Raw genomic sequence first — 15021 nt, forward strand, 5'->3', positions numbered from 1 at the left:
TTTAAGAAGAAATAATATATACAACTGGATTTATTTAAGATATAAAATTGTACAACGGGCTGTATTTCATGTGTGTGTGTGTGTGAAACGTGCATTTATATTTACAGAGATTTTCAATCCAAACCACTATAGAACATATTGTCCCTTAAATTTATGAGCAGTTAAAATAACATTTATATATGTAGCTTTTTATAAACAAGTTATATATAATTTATCAGGATATGGCGTTTTAATAAAAAGCAAAAATGATGAACAAATGGATAATAAAAAGAAAAGTTTTGTTTTCTACCCGTACTGAATATAAATTTTTATATATCATGTCTTTTTTAAAAAGGAATAATAATAATTAAATAAATTTAGGTAATGGCCCGGCAATGAGGGGGGGGGGAATAAATTAAAAAATAACCCCTAAAAATTTTCAAAAATATAAAAATATTGAAGACTTTGGAAGGTATTTTTACAAGAAAATTTCATACAAAATAAATTTTTTTAACATATTTACCAATTTTTTCATAATCAATTGCAGTATATTTGACCTTTATATCTTTAAATAACGTTATCACTATGTATAAGAAGGTAACTTTTGATCGGTTTTTTATTTTCCCCTGCATTTTTCATGAAAGTTAAAACAAATAGTATAGAAAACATCAAAAAAACCCTTTCAAAGTTTTAAAATCGTGTTTATCCCATTTCGGTCGATATGATAAGGTACCGTAAAATCTTATGCTACTCATATATTAATTAATTAATTATTATAAAACTTTTTACATCTTTCTATTATTTAGAATTTTCTTTATTTTTGATGCTTTTCTACTTTTTTTAACCCCTATTTTTGAAAAATTTTAAAATTTTAAAATACAAATGCCAAAAATAGTGTTAATGTTTATTTTATGAGTAATAAAGGTGTTTAGAAGGATGCAAATAATTGTTTATTCCCGTTTTCAAAACAGGCTAGCTTTGCTAGTCACTATATATAAAAAGACAACTTTTGGCCTATTTATTTATTTTTACCCTTTGTTTTTTCATGAAAGTTAAAACAAAATGTGCAAAAGCTGCTTTTAAACGCACTTAAATTAATGTTTTCGTTTTTGTCTTATTCTTGTCGATATGATAAGTTACCATAAAGTTTTATATTGCTTCTCTATTTGGCGACTTATCTAACTTAACAAGTCTTTCTATTTTTTTAAATTTTTTCTTTATTTTTGGTCCCTTTTTATTTTTTTAACCCCTATTTTTGAAAAATACGAAAAAATATAAAAAATTCAAAAAACAACGATGATATTTATTTTATGAACAACAAAGACATTTAAAACGATACAGGTAATAATTCATTCCCGTTTTTAAAACGGGCTAGCTTTGCTAGTACTTGTATAATAGTTGAAATTTCAAATATGGATTTGTGATAAATAGTATTTTAAAACATTTAATAGATCTTCCTACACATCTCAAAACCACAACTCCAGCTTCCATGTATCGAGTGTCTGGTTTTGCCTTTTTCAATCCTCATACTTCCGCAACAAACACGATATTTATGACTTATATTAATTAATATTAACTCCACTGCAAATTTAAAAACTTCTTTCTCTCAGTCTATGTTCTTAAAAAATTATAGTTTTTTCATATTTTAGGCGTTATTTCTTGCCCCTCCCCCCTCCCCCATTGCCGAGCCATTACCCCAAACAAACTTCCTTAAAATATAAAAATTAAAGCAAAATGATAAAAAAATTTTAAAACAAAATAAATAACCATCATTTATTCACGACTGTATTACATCATAATTATAAGTAAACTCTATTTTCAAGACTTCTCGTGCATTTTTAAAATATCTTTGCAAATTTCATGTCCATTTGTATTACAGAAACTACTTATTTTATCACACATTATGTTGGGGTAGTTCTTACAGGTCACATAAAACAAGTTTAAATGTGCAAGTCTAATTTTTCTATCTAAACATTCCAAAATATATTTTTTAACAGGAACAAGATTTATATTACACTTCTTATATAGTACAGATGCTAAAAGAATATGCACAGTATCGTCCTTTTTATTAACTATAAGTCATATAAATCACTTTTGTGGACTATACTGCACAAATCCTTCCATTAATTCTGAGGAAGCTTCTTCTTGTTACTCAATGTTTTACGAAATTTGTCAAATGGTGTTTTAGTTGAAAGAGATGAAAGTATTTTTTCCCTTATATTCACATGAGGGGGTTATCAAAAAATAAAAAATGTAAAAAGATAGAAGTTCTCCGATAATAACAATGTATTTAAAAAAAACCAAAACACTATTTTTTATAACAACTGATGTAGCTTTGTTTTTTTCTGAATTTTTTGAAAATATAGTTCTAAATTTTAACTTATTAACTTTAAAAACTACCATTGTTAGACAAGATGAATTTTTGCTTTTCATTATAGACTTAATGGCTATTATCAAGACATTAAAAATGTCAAAAATTTTTATCGAAAATATATTTTATTTTATAACGGAATTTTATGTTTTTATAATAATAAGGATCGTCCTTCTAGGAGGTGAAATGAGTGCAATGTACATAGGACCGCGATTGAGGAGACTACATTTTATAAAAGTCATGATAATGTACCTTATAATGCGAAAAAAAAAATGAAGGGGCCCAATTCGTTTCTTGCACCGGTTCTAAAATGTAGAAAGGCGGGCCTGATACTAATCATTATTTTAAAACAATACAAAAAATAGATACTATTTAAATTCTACGTATAAAATCTACGTATCTTTTTTATTTATTTTTTAAACTCAATATTTAGGTTTTAAAATTTTTTATTTTTTTATCTCAGTCAAATGGACTTTTCTTCGACACTAATAATAAAAACTACTTCGAAGTCTGATATATCACTATCTTACACATCTAAGATTATAATTGATCCGAGAAGCCATTCCATTTTTAAAAACCATTTTCAATAGATATGTATATTACTTTCATGAAAACAAAATCTCGATTTACTACAAACTATTTCCATATACTCTTGTTAAGGAAATCTCCTATAAACACAAAGCAAACGATATCTGCTGTATAAAAGATTTTACTGTCATTCTTAACCAGAAAAAGGTTTCAATACATTCGAAGGAAGGATCACGGGATTTTAGTGAAAATTTTACTAATTGCCGTCTGTATGATTTTGATGGAAAACTAATTATTAAGCATTCGCAAAAAATAGAGATTTACGACTTACATAGTCTTTGTTATGATAATGATTATAAGCCACAGCCATATTCTTGTACTGCTTTTTATACAGTAAGAGATATTCTTGTTATATCATCTAATAATAAGGTTTCTATTTATATAAAAGACGAACTTAAAACAATATTTTACCTCAACGACAACGTTGAGCTCATTACTCTCGATAAGGTGGTTACAAATTTATATTTTGCTTTAAATAACAATGACATAATATGCTATCCTTTATGTGATAAGCCACACATTCTTAAGTATCATAAAGATAAAGTTGTCGGACTCGCACACAGTTTCTGTGGTAAATTTGTTTATAATAAACATTGAGTGATTATTGTTCCGATTCGTGTATATCAGAAGAGTTATCACTAACGGAATACTGTGTATTATTTTAAGAATCAAGAATATACATTAAAATATTTTAAATATATGTGGTAGACAATTTGTTTTAATTTTTAGAACATATTATAAAAAAACGGCTATATAGATTGCGAATGTTATGAAATTACGGTTGTATATTACTGAAATAAAGGATTTTTAGGTAAAGTAACATTTGAGTGTGTATCTTTTTTCTTGTTGTAAAATTCCAAGGTATATAATATTATAACGGCATTACATTAAGATATTTTTGAGTATGTACCAAAATGTGTTTGCACAGGATAGCGTCAAATTATAAGATCACTTTTGGAGTTTAAAAACTTAAAAACTTTTTAAAACAGAATTTTCTTTTATTTAGGCAGATAACAGTTTTTTGTATCTTTAAATTAAAAGTTTTCTTTGTTCAAAATTTTTATATTGAATTTTTTTGAATGAAATATTTAGGCTTTAAATATCAAATAATTTTTTTAGAATTAAATATAGCAATGGAATAAAGGTAAATACGATTTAATCATGTTAAATGACAATCTATTATAAATTTTCATCATTTTTACTTATTCATAATTCTCCTCTATGGCAATTTTTTTATTACATATTCATTTTGATTATAAAAAAATGAAGCTAATTTGCTTTAAATATTTCTATATTTATAATAAATAAGAAAAATATGTAAAATATTAATCATACTCTATTTATTAATTATGGAATTAAAAGCAAATTATAAAGTGTGTCTCAAGTGGCTGTAAATGATATATTGAAAACATATTATATATTTAACATATTGTATGAAAGTTAAATCTTGTAAAAAGTTTTATTATGGAATACATGTATTGGCAATATTAAGTTGTGTAATAATACATAATTTATATCTTTGTTTGTAAAAAATATATTTGCATCTTCTAAAAAAATGTAAAAATTTGTTTATTATATTAAAGAAATAAAAATTACATTATAACACGCACGTTATAGCGCAATTTGAATTGAATTGTGGCATTTTGCATATTTATTTAATTGTTTAACAATTATTATATAACAACGTATTAAATATTAAATGTAATAAAAAGCTTGTTTACTAGAACAAAAATAAAAAACATTCAATTATGAATGTTAATGTAAATAGATACAGGTAACTCTTCTTTTTGGCTTGTAAACAATCTGATCCAAATTTAAAAATATTTTAGTTAACATGCAAGCAGTTAACCACTTCACAAATTAGGTATTAAAATGCGATACAATTTTTTTATTTAATTTAAAAATTCATTGCAATAATAAAATTTATTAACAGCACCATTTTCTACGTGACTTAATCCTAACTCTACTAGAAATGTTTTCAACTGGCTCTTTACGAGTAGTAAAGTATCCTCAAAAATAGCACTAACATCCACATTTTCTTTTGCACTAGTGGCATAAAATTCCATTCCCATTTGATGTGTTTTTTCAACATATACATTTCGTATATCATCAATATTCGGTATTTGATCAGATATGTTCCACACAAGAAATAGAGGTGTATTAGGAGATTCTTTTTGTAAGCTGTTGTACCATTTATCGATGCAAGCAAATGTGCGCCCATCAAAAACTAACAAAACACCGTCAATGTTTCTATAATAATTTTTTGTTATAGATCTGAACCTTTCTTGTCCAGCTGTGTCCCACATATTTAGCATAATAACCTTAGAATCAATAACCAGCTTCTTGGACATAGTCTAGACAGTCTAAACTAGACAGGTCTAGTTTATATCTGCGTAAAAGAGATGTTTCTCCTACGTTACTTTCTCCTATCATGATCAATTTGTATCTGTAGTCTATTTTTTGGTCTGACATTTTTAGAGGATAGGTAGAAATGATGTTAAGAAATGAAGAATTTATAATCGTCGCAGAGAATTGTTTATAAGAAATATATTATTTGATAGATGGTTTGATCATGAATTTTGATGAAATAAGTAGAAAATAATGAATGTATTGTTACGAGCCGAGGGCCAGGCAGTTTGGGTGGCCGGAGGTTGCATGCAATTGGAATTTTTGGATGAGGTGCGTAGACCAGCCGATGTTTATTTCGACACGGATGGCTACCTTCAAAGTGGTTAGGATGAGGTGCGTAGACCAGCCGATGTTTATTTCGACACGGGTGGCTACCTTTTAGGTTAGGATGAGGTGCGTAGACTAGCCGATGTTTATTTCGACACGGGTGGCTACCTTCAAGGAAGTTAGGATAAGGTGTTTGGAGAAATTTGTGTTAGAGTGCCTCGTAACTTTGTTAGAAAAAGAAATAAAGATACTGTTTCGCACTTATCTGGCTCGAGGGACCAGAATGTGTCGAGGATCCGGCTCGAAGGACCAAAAATGTGTACGAAGCGAGTCGAGCTTTTTCGATCCGCGATTGAGTTCGCTCGTTAGCGAATTTATGCCGCGGATGAGGATTCTACGGAATGCCTCGTGAACTCGAGAGAGTGTCCGATTCGCTGACTGCCCGAATGCACGACCCCGTATCACCGACTGTACTGTACGCAAGAGCTAGAGCTAGAGCGAGAAAGAGAGCGCGTGTAAGTGTGTTTTGACTGTTTGCGCCCCGACTGGTCGCGTTGTTTTATATTGGTTACCCCCGCTTGAGATTCCTGAAGGAACCTCCACCTCCACGCCGGGATGCACTGATTGGTTTTTCTCGAATATTACGATTTTCCAATCAGTGTCCTCTAAACGTTTTGTCACCACCCTCTTATATCGTCCTACACAGGCCTTGTCTAGGAGAGTTGGGTGTCGCGTAGTTGCGTGGTCACGAGGTCCTCTGGGGCCTGAGATATCGTCCCAGCGACAGTTGGGACTAAACTTTCCCAAGACCCATTAAAATCCTCGAGTTTTATGACGGGGTTGTTTTCCGGGCCTTTCGGGTCTACGACGCGTCGCGGTCATTAAAAAGACGGAAGACACTGCACAGATGTTCGGCAGATGGAAAAAAGGTTTCCGTCTCTTTATGATCCTCGCTTGTCCGCGCCATAAACCTTCGCGAAAGCGGTCTACGGGAGGTCCTACGGAACGGAACAGATACACCTCGAGCGGTTGAGGTATACCTTGGTGGGTTTTTATCTACTACTGGTTCGAAGCAGGAGATGGTAATGATTGAAGTAGAAACCAAAGAGAACTGGTAGAAACTAATTTATTGCGCGTTGAGTTTAACAAGTGTGAGTGTGTGTTTGCGGACTCTAAACGCGCTCTCAGTTTTTCGCACTGAACCGGCGGGGGCTTCTGACTCTAGGTTCTTACCTCGTAGATTGGTCGAAAGAGAATTGAACTCGATCTCACTAACGTTTACGTGTCGACGAATGTCACGAAACTAGCCCAAATTCCGGTCGCGTTTGAGCCCTTTATATACTGAGATTTTTGTGGAAAAATGGTAGTGGGGGTGTTGCTATGTGGTCCGATTCCAGAACGTTCGTCGTCGTAACCCCTCGGAGGTTCTCGTATGCCTTCAGGAAGGAATATAAAAAATACGTGGGTAGATTCTCCGTACGTTACAGTATTAATAGTATTGAAATATTTTGATTGTTTTTGTCTATAAAATTTTATTACAAAAAATTTGGCATAAATTTAAAAAATTAAATATCAGAGAATGTGCTGTTTTATGAATATACTATATTAATTTATATAAAAGAAAATAATTTGATTTATATGTTACAAAGAATTTTAAGAGATTATTTTAGTAGTAAAAAGGGAGGAAAAATATCTTTTTGTCTCAATACTACCTTAACTATACTTACTTTAACAATACTACCTTAGTACTCAAGTGCAATTATAATCAATAATAATAAATAGTTATTTATTATTAGTGAAGTACTCTTTATTTAAACAATATTTAGCAGTTGAATAGTTTAATGAGGATTTATATATGAAATATAAATAAACCATGATTATATATGATTTATAAGTTTTAAAAACCACTGTATAATTAAAATTTTTTTACTACGTTTTTAAAGACTTTTATTTACAATTTTAAACAAAATAGCATTTAATATTGTATGAATTATTTAAAACATAAAAAAATGAGTAGCATCTAACATGAATATGTTTTATATCGTTAAAATCAATATCCAACTCGTAATTTATATTCTCTTCTAATTAAAAGAGAAACAAAAGTTCATAGAAGTAATTTAAAAATAAGAACACACAATCCAAGAAAAATAAATTAAGTTCTTCACTTTTTAATATTTATAGTGTGATATAATATAGAAGCAACTTTTAAAAAATTATTTTCATTAGAATTATATCTACAATTCGGAAAAAAAGCATCGTCTTACATGTATATTTTTTCATGTAAAAAAATTTATTGTTAAAATTTTGAATACTTTAGTGGATATATTTCAAAACAGATTGTTTAACAGTTTAATGCCATGATAAAACATAAAAACAGACAAGTTAAGATATGTTTTTTTTAGTATAGGTAAAAATGATTTACAAATTTAGTACTCTGATTAAAGGCTTTAAATAGATGCAGATTTATTCCCTCTATTATATATTGACTTTTTCAACATTAACATCTTGTACAGGATCTTACTTTCAACTGTATGCGTCTTGTGACAGTTTATAATCTTTCTAATCAGAAACTTTATAAGAATTCTTTATTTTTTTGCTTTCCTCAATTTGGCCATCACTCAGAGCCTCAATTTTATACCGTTATATTTTAAAATAAAATTGTTTTTATTTTCAAGTTTAACAACTCAATACAATATTATCTTTTTTTTTTAAATAAAAATTTCATTGAGATACTATGTTGATTTTATAAATAGAGACTGTGTAATCCGTGTGTAATTTATTTTATCAATCAATTTTTAAAAAATCCAAAGAGATATAGGAGCTTGTATATTGAGTATTATATGCAGAGTCCATCTTTGTGATAAAGACACGTTTAGTGCTATATTTTAATCAACATTCTTCCTTATAATACAATTTTTAATTGACCTATGAGTGTTTAATATTTTAAAAAAATGGAACATTTATTTTTTTTGAGTAAAATTTTTAGAATTCGAGATTGATTACATAAACTATATTTATAGGGATAGTTAAATAAATATTTTTTGGTTTTACAGTCCCAATACATCATATCGCATGGGTTAATTTATAATATTTAATCGATTTAATTCATTAAACTTTAAACTCTATGTTAACGTATATTTTAGACTTAGATATAACAAACTATCTTAATTATAATCACAAACAAATTTTGACATTCTTACTAAACAACTTTTTTTCAAATAAAATAAAGATTATCCCATGGAAAAAAAAGAATTTGAAGACAAATATTCGAAGGAAATTGCGAAATATAAATAATTACTTAAAGAATACAAAGAAGACATTAAAAAGCCTATAACTCTCCTTCATAGATTTAAACAACGATTTAAGAGAGGCAAGACCAATTAAATCATATATTCGAAAAGTCAACTATATTAGAATGTTACCGATCCATGCCTCTTGTTTATTTGGAATCAATGAGGATTATATTTTTTTATATAACTCCTTTAACTATGTAGTTCTTGATTAGAAAATCACGGGTTCAATTTTGATACTTTTTTAGTTTATTAAATGTATTTTTTGAATTTATGGCAGTTTCTCATCATATTAGACATTTTTTATCATTTTATATTTTCAACGCCATCCTGTAAATATTTATGAAGTATTTTTATATGATTTTAAAATTTATAACTAAAAATTTGTTTAATTCATTTTTTCTGTTAACCACGATATTTGTATTTTGTAATAAATTATACTTGCTATTATTGTATTTTTGATATTATCTTTACATGCCATTATTTAAAGATCCATAGACAATTATAAAACCTAGATTATTCTTTTTTAAAAGCATACAATTTATAAAATTTTTTCTGCTTTTTTTATTTGATCATTCTACTCTAACTTCTTTTTTTAATTTCCCTTTTTTTCCACATTGAAAAAATATACATATTACAAACCAAATAATAAAAGAACAACTATTCATCGGATGTATATATTTGAAAATTGCAAGACGCACTCATCACTGCCTTTATTAAGAATATGTGTGATATTTGAAAATATTTAAATTTAAGCATACCAACTATTTTATTTTTTTATTTTAACGTCAAAATGTTTAATTTAGCATTATAAAGATAAAAAACCATAACTTTTTTAATTAATTGAGAGAACTTTAACAATCAAAAGCATTAACCACTTAAAATCTATTGTCATCTAAGTACTTATTAATATTTATACTCTATTTGAAATCACACAAAAATCTCTTTCTAACTTTGAATAAGTTGGCGGGCAAAAGTAAATTTCAAACAGAAGCTTCACCAGTGATACAATTAAAGCTATAACGTTAACGAATAAGACCTTCCCTAAAAATATATATATTTCAGTATCAATATAAAGCTGTTTTTTGAATAAGAAGAAAGACATGATATAAAGGAACAGTGAAAAAATATAACCCAATACAACTGTTCGATTAACTCTATTTGCTGTTAACATTACTATAAAAATTTCATTAATTATTAGTGATTATTCGAACTGAATGTTAAAGTAGATATTGAGAACATTTCTTGCTTTAAGAAGAAGAAAGTAGTGAGAATAATAACACCTTGATAAAACGATACGAAGTTCCACGTAGCAAACTCTCTGAGAGAAAGTTGATCTTTGGAGACAAGCTCTTTGTAAAGTTCAGGAAATCTATTACATACATCACGAGATATGTCACTGGTTGTAACCAATGAGAAAATTGGGAAGAAAGTATATACTGTCACAAATGCTATTAAAATACTACCATTATATAGGCTAAAAGGTATGAAGTAAATGATTGAACACAACAAACCTTGAAGAACAGGCAAAATTGTACCTCTGTGTATAATTAAATGTGTTATCTTAACACTATTCATGTATGAATTTTTACCATGCTAGAAAAATAAGTCGGATACATAACAGAATTTATTAATACTATAACATGTCAAAGATGCTTGGTTGCCTTCTTTTCCAACTATACCTACGCCAATATTCGCATCTGTTATCATTGATACATCATTTCCTCCATCTCCAATACAACATATTATTTTATTTGTTCTTTTTCTTCGAACTCTGGCTACCAAGGCTTTTTGAGTAGGAGAAAATCTACATCCTACAATTGAATCTAGTTAGATTATATCAATAAATTTGTCAAAACAATTGTTCATAATCAGAGTAAGAGTACTTTCAACTACAATAAGAAAGTCATAGTCAGCTGCCTCGATCTTTCTAAGTTTGGAACCTAAACCTTTTATAGAATCTATATTAGTTAATATAATATATGAGGTACTTTTTGAAAATATCCTAGATAATATTGCTATCGAGATGGCCGTCTCTATTTTATCACCAGTAAGCATCCACACTGTGATTCCACCATTCCTTAAATTTTCTAATGTCATTTTAACATTGTCTTGTAATTTATCATCAACCTCAAAATATTCATATCTTTTTCAATAGAAGCCATTACATCAGCTATAGCCTCAATACGATTATCAAGATTTAATTTTGCGTCATTATAAATCTTTTCAAATGTATCAAAATCTTCTTGTGAAAGTGTCTTCCTTGCTATAAAAAGGGTTCTAAGACCATCTCTAGCCATATTTTTGGTTTCTTCTTCCACCTAATCATTAGTTTTAATTATTATATTCATGACTACATCTGCTCCTTTCATAAAGAAAAGTATTTCTCCATTATACTTTAATAATATACCCATTCTTTTTGTTTCACTAGTAAAAGAAAATATATGAATGATTTCGTAAACTTGTTTCTCATTAATATTATCAAGTATAACTATTCTATTTCGATCTCTATAAACAAGCTTCATTCCAACAAGTCCAGTCCAACTAACTATGGCCACTTCATCAGGATTAGATGCTTGGTAAGTAAGTTTACCGTCCGATTCAACTGGTGTAACGTTGTGACATACACAAAGTGCATGAACGAGTTCAAAAACCTTTGTATTTAAATCTTTCTTTCCTCTCATAAAAACTTGCCTTTGGTCTTCTGAAATTTGGCTATATTTCTTGATATTTCATCGTTAAGATTCTGTGTATAATAAATTGTTCCAAGATGTACTTTCTTCATCTCCATTTCATTCTTTGTTAATGTACCAGTTTTATCAGTTAAAAAATAACTAACTCTACCCAATTCTTCTGGTATGTTCGAATTTCTCACAATAGTGCCGGGAATGTTTTCATCTTTAGTAATATAAAATGCATAGATATATCTTGCCATCTCAATTGTAACGTTTAACGAAATCGGTATAATATATAAGAAAAGGACAATAAATTTTATAAATGTGACTAAAGAAAATTGTTTTGACTTTTGACAGATAGTAAATATCAATGCAACAATCGCGGCTAAAGATCCAAGAGCTTTACTAAAAACATTCAATTCATTATCAATCATACTATCTTTGTTTCTAAGTTTTTAAGTTTTCATTATAACTCTAGTATCAGCACCAGAGTATAGACAACAAAACCAAGTGCAGATGATGAAGCCAAAATTGTATTCATCCAAATCATATTTTCAAGAGACAGTGATTGCGGATGGTTTCCATCTCTTTCACCATCTTCTTCTATTGGTTGACTATTAACTTCATTATTGTGGATAAGTTTCCTGAGTTTATAATTGGATCGTTGTTATTTTCTTCTGGTAAGTTCTTTTTAGAATCTTTAGATGTAGAATTTGTATAAACCCAATCATATATACCTCACTTCTTATAGAAGCGTTTATGAGTTCTGCATCCTCAGATTTTTTATTGGAATCATTTGTCAGTAACTTCAATAAATTATCAAAAAACATTCCAGATTCAACATTGGGTTTGTTCAGCTTAACATCCGCTAAATCATTTTCATTGAGCTCTCCAATCGTAAGCATCCCCTTAAACAAGTAAATATCTTTATGTGTCTCTTCCGCCAAAACAATTATATCTTTTAATTGTTCAGAAGGTACTGTTTGTGTACTTGGAACAGCAGTACGAAGCTTTCAGTCGGTTTCTCCATCGAGTTGATCGGTTCTAAGAAATATTTGCCCCGTTATGTCCAGATGTCTTAAGAACACGTTTAAATCCCTCATTTTCAATATATTCTACATAGAATTGATTGTTTATAAAACAATCTCTAATATATCTTCTGTAATCATCATAAGATTCTTTAAACAAACATACAATAAAAACCATTATCAAAGGACCAAGAGATGAAATTGGTGAGAATATTCTAAACCTGTCAAAGCATTGTGTAACTGATATTACAAAAAAGTAAGTGTTAAAAAAGAATTTTAACTGCTGAATATGAATCCAGAATGGTAGTGTGTACAAACAGTATTTTTGATTGCACACTGCATTATTTTCCTGGCATAACCTTTGAGATGATTTGAGTTTTTTTTAAAAATAAAGGAGAAAAGCAACAAATAAGAAACAAGATTCTATTTTTTATTTATATAAAATAAAATATAATCTTTGTAAAACATATTGCTATTTGTGTTCTTCTAAATAAAACATTTATATTCATTTCTTATTCTTTGAAGAATAATAAACTGTAAGCCTTTTTTACTTATTAATTTTGAATTTCAGAATAATAGCAAAGTTCTTACGCATAACATTTAAAAAATGTTTTGCCTAATAAAGAAATTTAAGTGTTTAATTTTCAGAAAAGAAGACGTTTACCATTATACTATAAAACTTTATGATAGAAAATGTTTTTTTTTTATATAAATATTGTTTTTACTGTCAAACAGAGTATCATGTTAGTATAGAAAACAACAGCGGATTAAAAATATTTAAAACACGTCATAATTTTAAATATCAGTGCAAAACGCTATAAAAAATTTACAAAATTTAATAGTCTGTTAAAATTAATAGCATTAAATACTTAAAATAAGTTTATTATTTTGCTGAAAATAGTAACACATCAAGTAAAACTTATAGTATTCCACTAAAAAGAAAAGGAATAAATAATAAAGTAAACCAGTAAGCAATTTATGTTATACTAAATAAGAAATCTCTCTTGAAAATTTGTATTTATGTGTCAATATTGGCCTTCTTGTTATTCTTAATGTTCATGGATAAAATATTATGAAAATTTTTCGGTTTTGTAATTTATATAATAATACAAAGAAAGGGTCAAAAATTGTGAAGTAAATCAAAAAATAATTTAAATCTTAAAGAGATATTTAAGACCTTTAATTATATATAGAATATAGATTTAAAAAAACTCTTTATAGATACCGTATTATAATTATTTTAACTGTCACTTTTCCAAAATATTTTTTTTTTATTTTAACTGTAAAATTTATAAACAACAGTTTGATAAAAACACAAAAACTTAACCCTTTTCTATATTAAAACGAGATTATATATAAAAACAAGTTTTATGTTCTACTTTTACTATTTTTCATAATGTTTTTAAAATATTTGAGTTTTAATGATTATTTTTTTTCATGAATTATTTTTTAATGATAATATGAAAATAACAGTATAAACAGGATTATTACATAAATATTTGTTTAAAATTATTTATTTAAAAAAAAAATTACAAACCGTTTACGTTTAATCGATAAGGCTACTTTAAATACATAAAGAAAAACATTTTGCTTTAAATACATATCAAAACATTAAAATGATTGTTTTGGTTATAGTGAGTTGTAATTTTATATTATTTTGAGTTTAAAATTAAAAGATTATTAACTAAATTAAATTTTTAATACCGAATATTGAACCGGTTAATATCTATAAATGTTATTAATGAGCGGTTTAAATAAACAAAATATAAAAATACAACGTATTTGAGAATTAAGCTTAAAAGTTAATTTTCCAAAATATTTTATAAATTTGAAGGTTCGACAGAAAAAACTAGTTTATTGAATATACTAAAAAAATGTAAGGTAAACAGTCAAATAAAACAAGTAGATTCATTTCCCCCTGTAGTGATATCATCTTAGCCACTGAACCAGAAGGTATAAATGTTATTTTAGATAATTTGTATATTGGAATTAGAAAAAAAAAATTCCTACATTCGCACATAATAAAAAATATTACTAAGAATGGTTATGAACTATAATGAACTAATAAACATGTATGCAACAAAATGTGATATAATTTGTATATAACATTTTCTATAAATACTGTAACTATTTATTTCGTTTAAAGACAATTTAAACAAGACTTAGAAGAACTTAATTCAATTTATAAAAAAACATCAAAAAGCGTTTTTTAACTATTCTAAATACACTTAATGACAAAACTAATCTTTTCATAATACAAAACTATCGTAAAAAGTAAATATACTATATTTGACTGATTTTTCAAGGTAGGTTTTTATATGGCATACACATATTTGTCATTATCGAAAACATGAGTGGCTTCGTGTGTCCCTCGTGTTCGGTTAGTAAAAGACTTTTTTTTCTCTTGTAATCTT

General features: G+C 27.7%; 1 protein-coding gene and 1 pseudogene across 1 annotated transcript; both read right to left on the reverse strand.

Annotated features, from left to right (window-relative positions):
- Positions 1 to 2979: 2979 nt before the first annotated feature.
- On the reverse strand, positions 2980 to 5289 carry LOC143260476 (uncharacterized). The gene is made up of 2 exons (XM_076525960.1): positions 4870 to 5289; positions 2980 to 3018 (listed from the first exon to the last, which is right to left on the reverse strand). The coding sequence occupies exons 1-2, from the start codon at positions 5287 to 5289 to the stop codon at positions 2980 to 2982; spliced, it is 459 nt and encodes a 152-aa protein (XP_076382075.1).
- A 4812-nt stretch (positions 5290 to 10101) lies between these two features.
- Positions 10102 to 11839, reverse strand: LOC143260477 (uncharacterized; annotated as a pseudogene).
- Positions 11840 to 15021: the final 3182 nt, after the last annotated feature.

This window comes from Megalopta genalis, chromosome 13 (genome assembly GCF_051020955.1).
Source record: "Megalopta genalis isolate 19385.01 chromosome 13, iyMegGena1_principal, whole genome shotgun sequence".
Taxonomy (NCBI): domain Eukaryota; kingdom Metazoa; phylum Arthropoda; class Insecta; order Hymenoptera; family Halictidae; genus Megalopta; species Megalopta genalis.